We start from the raw sequence: 17,009 nt of genomic DNA on the forward strand, positions 1-17,009 counted from the left end.
ATCAATGGTTAAGTGTTTTAAGATGCATTTTGCATTTGCTTGAGGAGTTTTTCTTTCTCTTTTCATTAATAGCCCCTCCATTTACAACCTGGAAAGAAGAAAGGAAATGGAGAGTAAAGTACTTGAAAAAAACACCAGACAGTGATAGTAGCAATGAAGAGGAACTATCTTCTGGCCCCATTAAATATGGTAATAACAGAAAATAGCAATCCAAAAATTATTTATAAAATTATTTATGCTTCACATAGTTTTTTGGTTTATGTCTCATAATCCTGTATAAATGTTAATGTAAGAAGCAAGTTGGGAAATCAAAACTGAGTGTTAACAAGAGATTGCTGATTCTAACTTGATTGCAGAAAATACATAATTACTCAGAATCTTTTGTCTCAGTTCTAGCAGAATCCTTGTTGTATTAATGACAGTTATTCAACAATTGTTAACATCCTCAGAAAAACAAGATTTAGTCAGATTTTTAGTAAAACAGGCTAAAACTGTTGTTTCTACGAGTTAGTTCTCTTTGACTCTTTCATTTTCAAAATAAAATTGGGAAAACACATTTTTAAGGTTTTTTTTTTTTCCCTGGAACTTAAATGTGCCTCTTCTCTGCAGCTCATTGTAACTTAGAAGGCAGGCCAGCTGCACATGCCAGCCTACCTTGCTGAAATACAGGTAGTTCTTGACTTATGACTACAATTGAGTCCAAAATTTATGTTGCTAAGTGATTCATTTGTTAAGTGAGTTTTACCCCACTTTACAACCTTTCCTGCCACAGTTGTTAAGTGACTGCAGTTGCTAAGTTAATAACCTGGTGGTTAAATGAATCTGGCTTCCACATTGACTTTGCTTGTCAAAAGGTCACAAAAGCTGTTCACAGGACCCAAGGACATTGCAACCGTCATAAATATGAATTCATTGCCAAGCATCTGAATTTCGATCATGTCACCATGGAGATGCTGCAACAGTCATAAGTCACTTTTTTCAGTGGCGTTGTAATTTTGAACAGTCACTAAATGAATTGTTGTAAGTCAAGGATTACCTGTAGTTAAAATTAGGAATAATTTCAATCCTTGATATTATGATAGTCATGAGAAAAAAAATACTTTTATTTCTAGCTCCTCCAAAAGAAAACAAAATAAGTGTTCCTGCTCTGGATGCTGTTGTGACTCCAGATGATGTGAGGTATTTTACCAACGAGACTGATGACATTTCAAACTTGGAAGCAAGTGTACTCGAGAATCCTTCTAATGTTCAGCTTTGGATCAAACTTGCTTATAAGTACCTGAATCAAAATGAAGGGTAGGTAATTCTTACTGTGCAGATCAGTCAGTTGTACTTTTGCTCAGTATCTTCTCCCTTATGCTCCCTTAATGGCTTGTCAAGTCTTTTGTGCCCTTGCTCAAAAGACAGTAAGCTATTGTTTAAAAACAATTTGCTGTATTGCTATGTTATAAATCCAGTGTAAAGGTAATAAAACATTGGTATATTCTAAGATAAAGCCTGTTTATTTTCAGTGCTTTGTAGTAGGAAGGCTTGTTTGTTATAACAATGAATTACACAATTCAGTGGTTTCAAAGGTTATATGGAAATAAAATATTTATTTTGCTTTTTTAAAAATGTATTTGAATAAAATAGGAAATGTCTGTCTAAAAGTGATGATAATTGTGGAACCACTGTCATGAGAAGACTTTTTTTTTCCAGAAAATAACTGGCAATACTCTAAGAATGTTATCTGGCAGCAAATCTTAGTTGCAAATGCTGCAATGCAAGAAAGTTTATATCATGATAAATCTGTTAATTGAAGGTACTATAATTTTTTCAACAACATATCAAAAAGGCTGCCTCTCTACAAATCTTGTTAAAATATTGTTTTGTCTCCCATTTGTTTTTACAAAGATCATCTGCTGAATGCTTGGATTCAGCTTTAAATGTTTTGGCCCGAGCACTAGAAAATAACAAAGACAATTCTGAAATCTGGTGTCATTATCTCAAGCTGTTTTCAAAAAGAGGGCTTAAGGAAGAAGTGCAGGAAATGTGTGAGACAGCAGTGGAATATGCTCCTACTTATAAAATTTGGTGGACAGTAAGTTATATTTTATTTATTTAAAACATTCATATAACCCTCCCCATCTTATACCAAAATCTTGAGTATCTCGCAGTCAAGAATTAAAACAGCAGAAAAACCACATTAAAATTATTAAAACCATAAGCATTAGAAATAAAAACATGGCTGCCAAGTCGAACTTCCAATATACAATAATACAATAGCAGAGTTGGAAGGGGCCTTGGAGGTCTTCTAGTCCAACAGGAAACCCTATACCATTTCAGACAAATGGCTATCCAACATCTTAAAGACTTCCAGTGTTGGGGCATTCACAACTTCTGGAGGCAAGCTTGTTCCACTGATTAATTGTTCTAACTGTCAGGAAATTTCTCCTCAGTTCTAAGTTGCGTCTCCGAAGTGAGGCGTGGGAGGAGTCACATGTGGTTATTAACATGGCCCATTTGCCTGGAGACTGAGGTAAATTTGAAGCCACTCCCTCTGCTTCCTCCTCGTGACTCCCCAGATTAATCTCAGTCTTCGGCCCAGAAGGAGTAACTTTTTGACTCTCCACTTGGTCTTAGAGGTTTTTGTTCCTTGTATCTTGTCTTGTTCCTTTTCCATCTGTGATTCCTCCCACCTAGTGTCTCTGTGCTGCCTAAATATCTGTTTTTACCCCACACAAACTGGACATGTTGCATACAAGGGAGCCCCCGAACTGCTGGGCGGTTAAAGGGGAGGCTCCAGGCCGCCCCCCAGAGAGCGCAGTACCGCGCAATCCCTAATTCCATTGGTATTTGGAAGGCTAATAGGATCAGGGCTTCCTGGATCTCAGAGAAGATGCTGTTTCATAGGGCATGTGCCATGACAGAGAACTCGTGTTTCTGGGTCCCATTAAATGGCGCTGTATTGTGGAAGGACCCAGAGCATGTACACCCAGATACAGTTGGGGACACAAAGTCTCAAAAATAACCTGAATAAATTTAAGAGCTTATCTTATCTTTTGAAATCTTGTGTATTTTACTTTATAAGCCAAAACGATTCTTATGGTTAAGAGTGAATGTTTTCTCCCAACTATTGTTCAGTTTCTAAGTCTTGAAAACTCATATGATGGAAAGGATTATGTATGTGGAAGAATGCTACAATTCCTGATGAAAGCTCCAAAGAATGAGGAGAATGTGAATATTTCGTCCTTTCATTTGCTGGAGATGTTACTGTATAGAGTTCACTTAAGTCTCTTTACTGGAAAGTATCAAAACGCCATTGCATTATTTCAGGTATTTGCTTATATTATGTTATAAATTCATCCAAATAATTAAAATTTATTGATAGTTTGACATATCTTGCAGAGGCTAGTGCATACCCTGAATAAAAAAAAGAAAGAAAAAATGAGCAGCAATGGAAACATTCTAATTTTTATCAAATAATGTGGGGAAAAAAGGAATCCCTGTTTGTTCACCAGTCATTTTTGACAACTATTGTATAATGCACAAAAGTCACAAGAATGATGACTGGAAATAAATTACTTTTAAAATAGACAGACTCGTGTATAAAATGTATAGCAGCTTCCCCCCCCCCCCCTCCAGAAGATGAAATTACTTTCTGTTACCCTTGGCTTTATGCTTAATTGTTTCCTTTAAAATTATAGTAATAATGTAATAGTTTAGAATGTGACAGGATTAAAAAATCAGTATACAGAAATTCCAGTTCTTATTCCTGTGGCTGTTGATTTTGTTTCATGAGCAAAATTACTCCTGCCTTCCTGCCTGTCTTCCTCCTTTCCTCCCTCCCTCCCTCCTTTTTTCCTTCCTTCCTTCCTTCCTAAGATAAGTAAATCTCACAAGTCAGCTTTTATTTACAGGGAGATCTGCATCTTGTTTGAAATGATGCCTTTTGATCTGGGCAGTTCTTATCCTTTAAAAAGTCTAGATCTGAAAAAGTGCCTTTAGAACAGAGGTGTGAAACTGGCAGCCCGTGGGCTGAATGCATCACACACAGGTCACATCCACCCCAACTCCGCAAAGGAAAAAGGACCACCAACGTAACATGAAGACAATGTGACATCACGAGTTTGACATCCATGCTTTAAAAGATCCAGTTTTGAGGTTTATGATTTGTAGAGCCATCTGCTCCAAGAGATTGAACCTTCCAGTTGTGAAGGTTCAGTCTCCTTGATGAGGCCTCCTCTTTAAGCCTATATCCTTTTCTGTTCCACAGAATGCTCTGAAGTCAGCAAATGATAAGATCATAGTGCAACATCTGACTGTAAGTGACCGTTGCTTAGCTTGGCTATCCTACATACATTTGATTGAATTTGGAAATCTTCCAGTTAAATTCTATGATCCAGCCAATAGCAACCCTTCAAAACTAATGAAAAAGGAGTCCTTTTTGATACCTTGGAAAACAATGGAAGATGTTAAAGCTAATCCTGATACCTTGTTAGCTTTGTTTGAAGGTAATTGGTTTAATTCTTAAAATAATACTTAATAGATTGCATACTATAATTAGGATACAGTGTGCTATTACTGATTATCAAGCATTGATTTTAGTCCTTCATACATTAATTTAGAGTAAATATATCTGTCTTAGTGAGGCTTCTTTCTTAATAGGCACAGATAACCTCAATATTGTTCTAGAAGGTCATCACTGCAAACCAGCCCTTCTCTAGAAACACTCTGGAAATTGAAGTCTCAATATAACTGGAGAGCACCACTGCAATCTTATTCAGCTGGTTCATAAACATCAATTTTATAAAACTAATGTTGAAGATTGTGCTAAAGTTGAGTGTAGTAAATAATGTGGATGGCAATTACATATATGTATTTAGTGACAAAATTTTATATTTCTAAGTGTAATTTTTGTTTTGTTTCTGAATTATTTTAGATGCCATCCAATCATGTACTAGTAGTGAAGATGCTTCCACTGAGAAAAGAATTGTTTGCCTTCCCTTGTACAGAAACATGATTGTTTTGCAGCAGCTGTTAGAAAGGTTTGTTGTTATTGAAAACCCTACTTTTTTTGTATGTTCCTTGCATTATATTCTAGGACCAGCTGTTTCTACCCTAATATCACTTACATTAGAAGACTAAAAAGAGTTTTATTATTTATACTGCCCATCTCATAAAATGTGTCTCTGGGTGGCGTAAAATAAAATTAAAAAACAATATAAAAACAATCAACCATTAAAAAATACTACAATTTTTAAGAGGCAAGGAGAGAGTGACAAATACAGCAGTAAAGCCATCTCAGCAACTCACCAAGGGCTCAGCTCCCAAGCCTGATGACATTGTAAAATATGAACAGGAATGGACCCAACCTATGGGCACTATGGCAGAAATGGTCTGCCTCCAGGGTCCTGCCAAATGTAATTAGCAGACGGGTTATAGAGCATCTGAAATTCTTCTGTTGGATCTTTTCCCATCCCAATTACACCTGGGACAGACAGATGTAATTGGGATGGGAAGAGACAGTCTCTCAAATAACCCGGTCCAATGTGATGAAATCTAGTGAGAAATTGGATCCCCAGGGTGCATTCCAGTGGAGTAACAGGCAACTCAGTCCAGAGATCATGTCTGAGAAAAAAGGGTAAAGGACAGCCTTTAGTTCACAGAATACCGTATTTTTCAGAATATAAGACCCACCAAGATTTTGAAGAGGTAAGTAAGAAAAAAGTTGTTGTCCTCCCCGGCCCCCAGGAGCACTCTGCAGGCTTCAGCAGGGCTGAGGGAAGGCAAAAATACCCCCGTTTTTGAGAAAAACGGGCAGAAACGGGGGCATTCTTGCTTTCCCCCAGCCCTGCTGAAACCTGCAGAGTGCTTCTGGGGGCTGGGGGAAGGTAAAAGCGCCTCAGTTTTTCGCCCATTTTTTCAAAAATGGGATACAGGGGCGGGGCTTCAGGAGGCCAAAAAGGGCTGTATTCAGTGTATAAGAACCAACATTTCCACGTTCTTAGTGGGAGGAAAGGTGCATCTTATACTCTGAAAAATACGGTATGTTGTAGATGCAAATGATAAGAGTCCTCAGTCTGCCAAGATTTTATCTGTAGATGTGAAACAATATAGAATTCAGTTTGGAAGAATTACTACATGTCATTCTAAGTTCTGGGCCTGACACCCATGCCAGGGAGGGCTTTAAAGGTAAAAACTAGCATCTTGAATTGGACCTTGAAGCAAACTGGCAACCAGTGCACTGAAAGAGCAGAAATATAATGTCTGCCATTCCAACGAATACACTTAATTTCCCATACTGCTGCATTCTGTACCAAGTCACTTTCCTTAAAAATTGAAGGTTAGGTACTGAATGAGCAATGGCTTATTGAGGAGGGCGAACCAAGACCTCCTGAAGATGTGAAGGAACAAGTCCCTCCTTCTACCCATTCACACAACCTGCCCCTCTCCCCGAAGTTCTTAAACAAGGCAAGGGAATGGTCTGAAGAGCAGGCATCCAAGCTCACGGTCATAACTACCCCAAGGAACCATAAGGTTCCATGTTGATGTTTCTGTTGACAAATTTGAATCAAGTTCAGCTCCTGCTGACTTTGGGTGTGGCCAAAAGATTTTCTTGGCAGCACTATGCAGCACCCCATATAGGGCTTGACATTGCTTTCTGGGAAGTTTCAGTTCTGCAGCTCTTACATTTCTTAATAGTTTCCATTATAATAATAAACAGACCCAACTCTTCTTAGTGCTTTTAGATAGGCCGGGAAATATTAGCTGTGCTGCCTTAAGAGTGGAGTGGTTTTTTAAAAAAAAATGTATAAGGCTTTTATATTTCATTCTTTTAATATTTTAAATAATCTATGAAGATGTTCATAGAAAACTTCACTGATTTCATTCAAGGTGGGAAGCTGCTATTGAACTGAGTAAATCACTTCTGAAACTAAATCCTTTTGACTGTCATCTTTTGAAGACTCTGGTTGATTTGTATTTGAGAACAGGAGAGATTGAAAGAGCTTGCGATGTGTGGCTCTCAGCGTTTGAGAAGAATCCTCAGAATGCCCAGGTTTTTTACTTTATGTGCAATTTTTTCATGATGCAGGTAAAACAACTTGTTTCATATTTGATTTATTTATTCCAGTTTTTCCAATGCAAAATGACAACTTTATCATGAGATATAGCGGAGATTGCTGTAGAATAGAGTAAAAATATGTCTTACCCAAATTAGTTGTTTACATGTTACAAGATTGAGATACAAATCTGAGTGTTCTGGTTTATTGGGTAGATGATGTAGAACTTTGTGACAAAGGTACAACATACCAGATGGATTTTTCATACCTTTGTTTTATACATGAAAGGATCTTTTGTATTCTTTTTATATATAAATTATAAGACGTTAATTTGGTCTTGTGTTGTTGCTTCTGAGTAATCTCTTGACGATTCGGGTGTCCCCTTTTTCTGCTTTTATATAATTACTAAATGTTTACTTTTAATATTTCCATATGTCAGCTCATTTAATTGATTTAGTTTCAAAAATCATTGAAATGTTTTTACATATGTTGTACTGGATTCTATAATTTAAGCTAACATCAGATTTAATTCTTTTATGACAGAATAGATCAGATAGTATTCCTGCACTCTTGCAAGCCTTTGTTGCTGCATTTTTTGAGTATGTTCCTCAAGAAAATCATCCTGTAGATTTATTACGGTAAGCCTGGCTGCTGTTTTATTCTACATTGAATTACCCTCATTTTTGATGTAGAAATTGTAGTATACATGTATTTGTAGAAATTTTAATCGTATGTTGTCAGGTTCCAAACTACTAAGCATATTTTCAGGAAAATCAATTATTTCCATTTGTCTACTATTTAATCAAGGGATTTTGCATATTTACTTTGTACTTCATGCATTTAGGTTCCCATTCCACTAAACAATAGTTTTGTTACTAATAAATTTTGTCTTCAGATTTGTGTCAATATTATATCCACTATTTTATTCCTGCACACAACTGGGTCTTGGAATAGTTTCTTCATTAACATCAGTCTATTTTCATTGGAACATAGCCACTTCTGGTAGTCTTTTGTTTTCGTTAGATTGAATTCAACTCACTGTTACTTAAAGCAGTGCTGATACTACTCAGTTACTCAGAAGCTATTCTTTTTCTCAGTTGAAAATTCTGGCTAAGCTAATCAAGTTAATTAGATGAACTGAAGAAAATAATGATGCAAATGTTAAAATGAATTTCTCTCACTTCTGAAATAAACCCTAGCAGCTGCCACCTTTTAGGTTTTGTATGTGCATTAGTACTTACAATTCCTCTTATTAATTAAAATTCTATGCAACTTCTAAATACAATATTGTACTAGTAGTATGGATGGGAAATTTTTGCACCTGCCCTAGTTTGCGGTTATGCATTTGTTGCAGAAACTAATTTGATTCCTACTTAATAGCTAACATAGCATTTGGACTTTGATATTTGCTATATGTTTATAAAGTTTCTGTTATATAATATTAGTTCTATGTACTAAAAGCAGATTTTTATTGTAGGTATTTTTTGAATTTTCCAATGCCGATTGAATTTACACCACCCTCGTATAAGGGAAATTTTATGGAAGATGTTTTAAACCAGCAGATTCCTTACCTGTGGCAGATATATTGGTGAGATTAATTGTTTTAATGCTAATATCAGTTTGCATAGGGTGCCTTATACTAAAGCAGTTCTTGAAGAGCAGCCCTTCTGTTCCTGATATATTTATCACACTTGATAAATACAGCTTTCTCCTATGGTATGAATTTTTTTTTTTTGTATCATGCCTTTGTGTAGTGCCTTTCCGCATTTCAGCTTGCAAGTTAAGGTTAGGAGATAAGAATGGAAAAATTTGTAAGGATGGGAATGTCTTAGGGTTTTTTTCCCTACAATCCTAAATTCTACCTAATGAAAAGAAGTAGTATATGCTTTTTAATTAAAAATTCAGAATTCAAGTATTGATTTTGGGTATTCAAAACAGCTCAAAATCTTTCACATCAATGTCTGTATGACGTATAAAAAAGTTAACACGATGGTGCGACCAAAATGATTAAAGCCCCACCCCACCTCCTCCAACACATTTAAAAATAAAAGCTATCTTGTTTACAAGAAGCCTCTTTCTCTTCATTTCAGTAGTGTAATCAAAAAGGAAGGAATGTAAGAATGTATGTTCTGGAAATTGTAACTAGTGAATACTTTTTCCACATGAACAATCTCCATTTTGGCTTATTCTCCTAATGAGTACAACCTCTATATTTTGACAGCAGCATTTGTTTTTAAAGTATTAAATTGAAATATAAAATTTGCCTCTTGGTTTTGAATTTAATCATTTATATCTTAAGACTGGTATGCTGTCTGCCGACTTTTAAAAATTGAAATACAGGTTTGGTTTATGTACATAAGAATGAATTTACTATTCCTATGTCGTCATAGTTCTAGGAAAAGAAATCAAGTTTGATTTTTCATTAATCCTGTTTTATTATTTCAAAATTCTAATGCCTAAAATTTTGTTTGGGTGTTCGGATTGTGTTAAAACAATCTTTTATATAAAAAGTACTAGTAAACAATGAAATAAAGGAAAGTGGAACTTTTGTTCTGTTATGCAGTGTTTTGAGAGGTAAAGAAAATGAGCTCAAAACTTTGCTTGAGTTCTTTACAAATCTGTGCGCATAAACTAAACCAGTTTAGTGTTGTGTGCAAACTAAAGCATATTTGACACTTTTTGGTTCTAAATGTCATCTTCCTCCATTGCCCTTTTCTTTTAGCAAAAAGTGTGTGTTTGGTTACAAAAACATTTCTTTTTATATAGTTTATACCAATCACTTCATGGAAGTTCTATAGAAGCAACAGATGCATTTGAAGCAGCACTGGGAGCAGTCATGCAAGAGGAAATAGTTCAGCAGATTTGGATGGAGTAAGTAGAAATGATGAGACATTACTTGACTATTTAGCTAGCATATTTATTTATATATCAAATTTCTATATTATCTTGCATGCCTCTGGGTAGTTTATAGATAATAAATTAAGCTATAGTTAGAAACAAGTTAAAAACCAGATTAAAACAAAGTTAAAAAGGACAATATCAAGGTTAAAAGGAAGAGGAAGTACCTTTAGCTCACCAGTCACCTCCACGTTGCATGGTACCCTTGGACCCCCAAGCCAGTTGGCAGAGCCATGTTTTTAACACTCTTCCAAAATGCCAGGAAGGTGGGGATCTGTGTTGCCTCTCATAAAACCCAAGAATGCAGATGTGCCTGAGCTTATACAACCATTGTGTAAACACTCCCTGGGATCCCCAAGGCTGTGAAAAATCTATGTTTTAAGGGTATTTAATAGCTTATTCAGAAATATTCAAATATGAGTTTTACTTGTATTTTCCAGTTACCTTGTTTTCATGAATGACAAAATTGTCAAATCCAACAATCAAGTTCAAGAATTCAAGCTTTTTACTGATCTTGTGAACAGATGTCTTATTACAGTCCCAACACGTTACCCTATTCCATTTAGCACTGCTGATTACTGGACCAACTATGAATTTCATAACAAGGTACAATATTTCAAAAGCCACAATAAAGCAAACCTAATACAAGCAAAATGTTGAGATCCTCAATTAGCCAAAATGTTATAAGGACCCGTCAGAGCTTGGGAGAAGGCAGGACAAAATTTGATGTTGAAATCAACACTTTCAGGTGGAATGGGGGAAGAAATGTAATGATGAGGGATTCTTGGTGCTCTCTGAGCTTGGTTGTTTTCTTGCAGACATGTCATTACCCATCTAGGTAACATCATCACTGCTCACATTTACCTACACTTAATGAAATGTTTGCAAGAAAACAACCAAGTTTACAGAGTACTAAGGGGCCCCTCATTTCAACCCTGAGATATAAATATTGTCCTCATCAAAACTTAATTATGGTAGTTTCAGGTTACTTGCATTGAGAGAGTTATCGTGGCTGTTTTTTCATTGTGCCTATGGTTCAAGATAATGGAATCAGAATCTCTTGAAATATTAATTAGGAAATTTTACTTTTCAGCAGGATTGATGCCTATCTACTTTATTTCCTTTTCATCACTGCTGTAATAGTACATCCAAGAGTTCCTTGGACATTTGCTTGGTCTCTTTGTTCTGTTATTATTTCCATCTTCTGCTAGGTATTGTTTTTCTGCTTTGTATTTTTATTTTGTCTTCCCTATTTTCTATTTTTATTCCTCTTCATGGTTTTCCATGTACTGATGACCCAGAAGGCACCAGTTAATAGGTGCACCAAATATGGTAGTAAGCTGCTGTGTATCTAAGAAAATTACTTGCCTCCATTCTGCTTGGAGGAAAGGAAAGAACCTTACAAAGCAAGTCATATGCAGTTGGTCTTCAAGACTGAGAATACTTTTGTGTGGTCAGGTATTGAAGATTGTCCACACCACCATATCCTCATCTGTTCAGACTGCCCAGAAAAATGTTAATGCCACCTGGGTCCTGAAGCAAAGGCATCAGTTCTGTTTCAGAGATCAACTGGACTATCATTGCATAGCACAAACTTCATTGTGGCTTACTCCCCCTTTATCAAAAACCAGAAGTTGCAGAGTTCTTGCCATTAAAATCTGCAAATAATACAAAAATCAATGTTTTGCAGTAACACCATATAGCGTCCAATGTTGTTATTTCTGATTCTCTCACTATTTTGGCCCAGGAAGGCGTATTGTTTGCTGCCTTAAATTATTTTTAAAAATAATAAAAGCAGGATTAAAAATAAACCAACCCTTAATAGAGGGTTATGCATGCCAACCTGAAATTAGATGGCATGCTTCTCCTTCCTGTGAAACAAGTAGGTTAACAGTGATGAATGATGGAATATCCCCAAATAATCTTATTTTGATAGGCATTGGTCAGTCCAATTTAACTCGGAATTCAAAAGTATGCATGCTATTTTCTCATTCATTACACTAGAGAACGTGGTTTAAAAAATAAATAAATGGAACTTCTAATGTTTTCAAAATCAACCTTTCAGGTAATTTCCTTCTATCTGAGTTGTATTCCTAAGACTCAGCATTCCAAAGCTTTGGAACGGTTTTGTTCTACCATGCCTTCGAATCCTGGACTTGCATTCAAGTAAGAAATATTACTGGGAGTATCTAAAAGTTTATGTTTGTGCTTCTTTTTATTCTTTCAAATCCAGTGGAATGTTGGAAAAAGATTAGGTAAATGAGCTGTGTGATTAGCAACTGTCTGAAAACTGAACTAAACTGAATTTGACATGAGAGATGAAGCTAGTGATAAAAAAATAGATCCTGAAAGGGGCTGGATCAGACTGAGGGCTATGAAAAAAATCAGTGCAGTCCTGTAGGAGAAGCACCTGGGCAAGTGTTTAAAATACTTGTGACCCAGTCATCCAATCCAGTGTACTGAGCCAATATAGAGTTGCAGCTTAGAAAGTTTGTTGAATGGTGAAAATGATCTTATCATCCTAGTTCTCTAAATATAAATATGGTTCTTAAATTATAAATATTATCAAGCAAGTCTATAAGAAAAATATTGGGCACAATAATAGTTTAGTGCTAAACTAGAGCAAAGTGTTATGTTAATGTGTTTTTACCAGGGCTTTTGGACTTACTGTACAACCTAGAGGAACACTTCGATGGAACTTGATTTCATTTAAAAATCACACAATTGAAAGTCTATGGAGATTCTCAGTCATCCAGGTCATAGTTGTCCCAAAGGTGCTTTTTCCAAAAGGCAACTGGACTTTCTTGTTTTTCTTTGAAGACATTTCGCTTGTCATCCAAAAAGCTTCTTCAGATCTGGACAGCTGAAAGTCCAGTTACCTCTTGCGAAAAAGCACCTTTGGAACATACAATTGAAAGTTTGTTCAGGCATTAAAAGAAGCAAATGCCATACATTGGATTCAGAAACTGTCAATCTAGGAAATTAATGCAAGCAGATGGCTGAAGAAATGGTTTCATTAGCACTAAGGCAGCCATTATGCTTAGTAGATTTCAGTCTTTTGAGTAGGTATGCCTGTTGTCTATTAGTTAATTAATTAGTATTAGTACCAATTAGTAATAACTAATAAATAAAGTCTTAGTAAGCATTTTTTAAACTCTTCATAGAAATGTTCATTTGTTGTGCTGCAATTACCAATATTAAAAACAGTCGCCCCAGAGATACATTGGGATGTCTAAGTAATTATCTTTCTGACCAGGTCATTTTTTTTCATCCCAATCTTTTCATTTCATCATTTCTCCCTTCATACCAAATTTTCTGTTCAGTTTTCAAAGTTTACTCAACTAGCAGAGTCCCAATCCTCTTAATACCGGCAATTTCTTTTGAAAGAAAATAAATAAAGAGTATATAAATATATGTTTTAGTAACATGTTTTCTGGTGTAATTTAGCCTGGTTATTTTTGCTGAAGTTAGCCTGATAATGTCAAGCAATAATAATGGTTTACCTATAGATCAGTTACTGAAGGAGGTTAAAAACTTCCCTTCACTTGGAAGTGTTTAAGCAGAGACTGGTCAATCACCCATTGAGTGATGAAGATTTCTGCTCTGAGCAGAAGATTGGACCCAATCACCTAATGCATATCAAGTAGAACCCTCAACTTGTATTTGCAATAAGTTTTCTTTTTCTGGAGTTTAAAAAAAGTTTTATTTAACATGCTGATTTAGCTATTACTACATTTTCTCATATGCTTCTTTGTAATTACAGGTTGCTTCAGCAGTATTGGGAAGAAAACAATATTCAAATTTTGAAACTGCAAGCCAAGATGTTTACATATAATATGCCAACATGCCTGGCCATCTGGAAAATGTAATTCAACAGTCATACACCTGTTAAGATAGATACTGTTGTAGTTCTCTTTGTTTAAAAAGGTTTGCTTCATAAAACTGAAATAGTCTTCAAAATAGTTTCTACTAGGAAGGTTTTCCATTATAGTCCAATTCACACTCTTTGGTTTAGAAATGTACACGATATTAAAGCGAGGACCTTGCTTTGCCATACAAAAAAAAAAATTCAGAAGTAAGTATATTTTGTGTATATAGGTAAGGAAAAAATGATTTCTTTCCTTGTTGCTACTTTGGAGTGTTGTACTATTCAAATTATTGACTTCTGTTTCCTCCTCCTTTCTACCCTCCCCTTTATATATCATAATAGCACTATCCAGTGATGATGAACTGATCATTGTCTGCAGTGTTTGTACATAATGGGAACAACTGAAATGTCTTGCTCATGTAAGATTGTTTATAAAATGGATCTTTTTTGTCTCTTCACTATAGATTATCATCATTGGGAATTAGTCTATTACTTTCCAGGATTTTATAGTTTCATTCCATATCCAGTGTTCTTCCCGTAAAGATATTCAGTATTCAGTAAAAATAAATCATTTTTATTTCTTCCCTTCAGAGCCATTGCTGCTGAATGCTTTTTAAAGGGACAAAGAGAGGTATGTAAGGAAAATATACTAAATAGAAATAATTTGAAAATAATTGTTCCAAGGTTCTTAATTTGTCTCATCTACTATTTAAATTCTATTAATAAAGAAGAAGAAACAGTACTTTAGGAATAAAAGCAATGGTGGTTTATTTTGTAGGGGGGAAAAAACCTAATAAATGCTTTTCAGTATTCAGAGATTGTACTATTGGATAAAGTTTAACAAGCCATGAATTCTGGTTTTACAAAATATGAATTAATTTGCTCTTCTTTTATAGTACAGGTAAATAAATCAAGAAGTGAAATAGTTTGATCTGATGTCCAACCTTAATAGTCAAGGCCCCTTAGGCCAATCACAGTATGTTTTGTTAATAACTTTTTACTTACATTAATTAATACATTAATTATACTTAATAACATATTCCTTGTCCTCACTCCACAATTCAGACAACAGGTGAAACTATCCTCTTCCTGGTTTAATTGCTTGAAAGAATAAAGGGAAGCTGGAGCAGATAGGCTAGATGTGAATATAAAATACCTGAAATACATTCCAGCAGAATTTTTTTAATTTTTTGTTGCAAACAATCCATTATGTTCATTTGAAAGAGCAAAAGAAAAGACATGTGGCTCAGTCTCTTCCGTTAAATGCAGTAACAATATATTTGTACCACTTGGAATGGTACCTTTGTGTACCATCCCAAAGTCCTTTCACATGCTAATTGGGTTGACTTAAATGCAATTCCCTTTGACCTTAGGACATCTCATTTACAATATAATTCTACCTATAGTGAGCTTTATTCCCAGATAAACAGGTATAAGGATTTCATGCACAAATTTTTATTTTTAAAACAAGACAATATGAAGTTAATTCTAAGAATGAAAATAATGTTTTTGTATTAATTCAAATACGCGGGCTTTAACGTGTGTGTGTTTAATGAGGTTACTAGTATATATGAGAGTTAGTATGATAAACTGATTAAGATAGTTTGATGTAGAGATTAATGAGAATTTTTTTTACTGAGTGATAACATCAAATTGTTTTTTTGTCTCTCCTTTACAGGTCCATCACTTATATCAGAGAGCCTTTCAGAAGTTACCTCTTTGTGCAACCCTGTGGAAAGATGTAATGTTTTCTCCTTATGTTTCAGTTTAAGGTTTCATTTCAATTTTCTGCATATCCCATGTCCATTGATGTGGTGATATTCAAGCTCTGGCTAAATCTCATGTCTGCTTCCCCATCTCTTACAGCAGTTCCTATTTGAAGCATCAGAAGGAGGTAAAACTGATAACCTGAGAAAACTAGTTTCCAAGTGCCAAGAGGTTGGAATCAGCCTAGATGAGCTTTTAAATTTAAACACTTACAGAACAGAAAGCACGAATCACTGAACGCTGGGTGCAGTCAGTACTAAGTCCTCTCAAATGCCAAAATCATTTTGAATGATTCTCCAGGCTGATCTCTGGCTTTAGGCTTGTGTAAAGCAGATGAGCCGGGCTGAGCAGCTCAAGTCTCTTGGCTTGCTTTCCTTGAACCTGGAAACAATTAACATGGCGCCTCCTTGGATAAATGATGCCCTCTATGGCCTGCTTCTGGGCCCTGCCTGACTCTCATAACATCATGTACGTAAGTATAGCTCATCCCAATGACAGACATAAAATGTATTAATTTTTTAAAAACCTGCTCCTTTTCATTTTCTTTTGTGCTATTTACTGATTTCACTTGACACTCACACTGATGCCTGAGAGAGAGAGCTATGTTTGGAGTTAATAACGAGGGCCCTGTTTACATGAAAAACAACCAGTCTGTTTTGTTTTGCTTTTTATTTCCCTGTCCTTGTTTCCCAGTCTCCTTTTTTGTTTCCGAGATTTGTTTTGATTGCAGGATTTAAACAAAAACAACCATTCTTAAACAAAGTACCTGCCATGGCCACAAGTATGATTTTTGTACTTGGAGGCTATAAGGGTAGCTTAATCCCTTTCTGCATTTTGGACTTGTGGCAGAGACTAAAATCTGAAGAGTACAGTTTCTATTACAAATGCCAGTGCATCAGAACCTCAAGAGTGATCAATTCTATTATGTGCAATTTTTGTAAAGAAATTTTAATTTATAATAAAAGTTTAACAGTTAATAATATTGAACTGATTTGTATTAAGATACTACACTGTAGTATTACTGTTTATACAAAGATATTTTGAATATACGTTTTAAAAAACCTGTTGTCTTTGTTGTCTTTTACTAGATATTACAAATGTGGTTTCTGTTTCCATTCTTTTTTTTTTAAACAGCACACAACAGCTTACAATCTTTTAAGAGCACCGAGCCATAAATAGTAGTAGTAGTAGCAGCAGCAATAAATTGGAAAGTTAAAGTAGATAGTGATAAAGATAAAATAGTTAAAATACTACTAGTAGTAATAGTAATAGATCAGGCTATTAGACACTTGCCTAGTATTTTTTTAAAAATCCAGACTGAAAATAAATACCAGAGAAAGTATATCATAAGAAAGAATCAAAATGTTTGCATTGTAGAATCACACTACATTGTCTTCCGCGGGTTTTAATTACTGTATTTTTCGCTCCTTAAG

The 17,009-nt window shown here is 35.3% G+C and overlaps 1 protein-coding gene across 2 annotated transcripts in view; it reads left to right on the top strand.

Annotated features, from left to right (window-relative positions):
* Positions 1-16,639, top strand: part of ZFC3H1 (zinc finger C3H1-type containing) — a 44,373-nt gene extending 27,734 nt beyond the window's left edge. The window contains exons 20-35 of one of the 2 annotated variants that reach the window (XM_081957422.1): positions 73-189; positions 1,113-1,296; positions 1,894-2,080; positions 3,124-3,315; positions 4,256-4,493; positions 4,922-5,027; positions 6,877-7,075; positions 7,587-7,681; positions 8,521-8,631; positions 9,810-9,914; positions 10,382-10,547; positions 12,007-12,107; positions 13,705-13,806; positions 14,401-14,440; positions 15,488-15,550; positions 15,676-16,639. In XM_081957422.1, the coding sequence (XP_081813548.1) occupies positions 73-189; positions 1,113-1,296; positions 1,894-2,080; positions 3,124-3,315; positions 4,256-4,493; positions 4,922-5,027; positions 6,877-7,075; positions 7,587-7,681; positions 8,521-8,631; positions 9,810-9,914; positions 10,382-10,547; positions 12,007-12,107; positions 13,705-13,806; positions 14,401-14,440; positions 15,488-15,550; positions 15,676-15,813 (2,144 nt within the window). In that variant the 3' untranslated portion in view covers positions 15,814-16,639. Of the gene's footprint in view, positions 1-72; positions 190-1,112; positions 1,297-1,893; positions 2,081-3,123; positions 3,316-4,255; positions 4,494-4,921; positions 5,028-6,876; positions 7,076-7,586; positions 7,682-8,520; positions 8,632-9,809; positions 9,915-10,381; positions 10,548-12,006; positions 12,108-13,704; positions 14,229-14,400; positions 14,441-15,487; positions 15,554-15,675 lie in introns of those variants that run through there. The other variant, XR_014175728.1, reaches the window with a different exon arrangement.
* Positions 16,640-17,009: the final 370 nt, after the last annotated feature.

This window comes from Natrix helvetica (assembly GCF_964273705.1).
Source record: "Natrix helvetica genome assembly, chromosome: 6".
Taxonomy (NCBI): Eukaryota; Metazoa; Chordata; class Lepidosauria; order Squamata; family Natricidae; genus Natrix; species Natrix helvetica.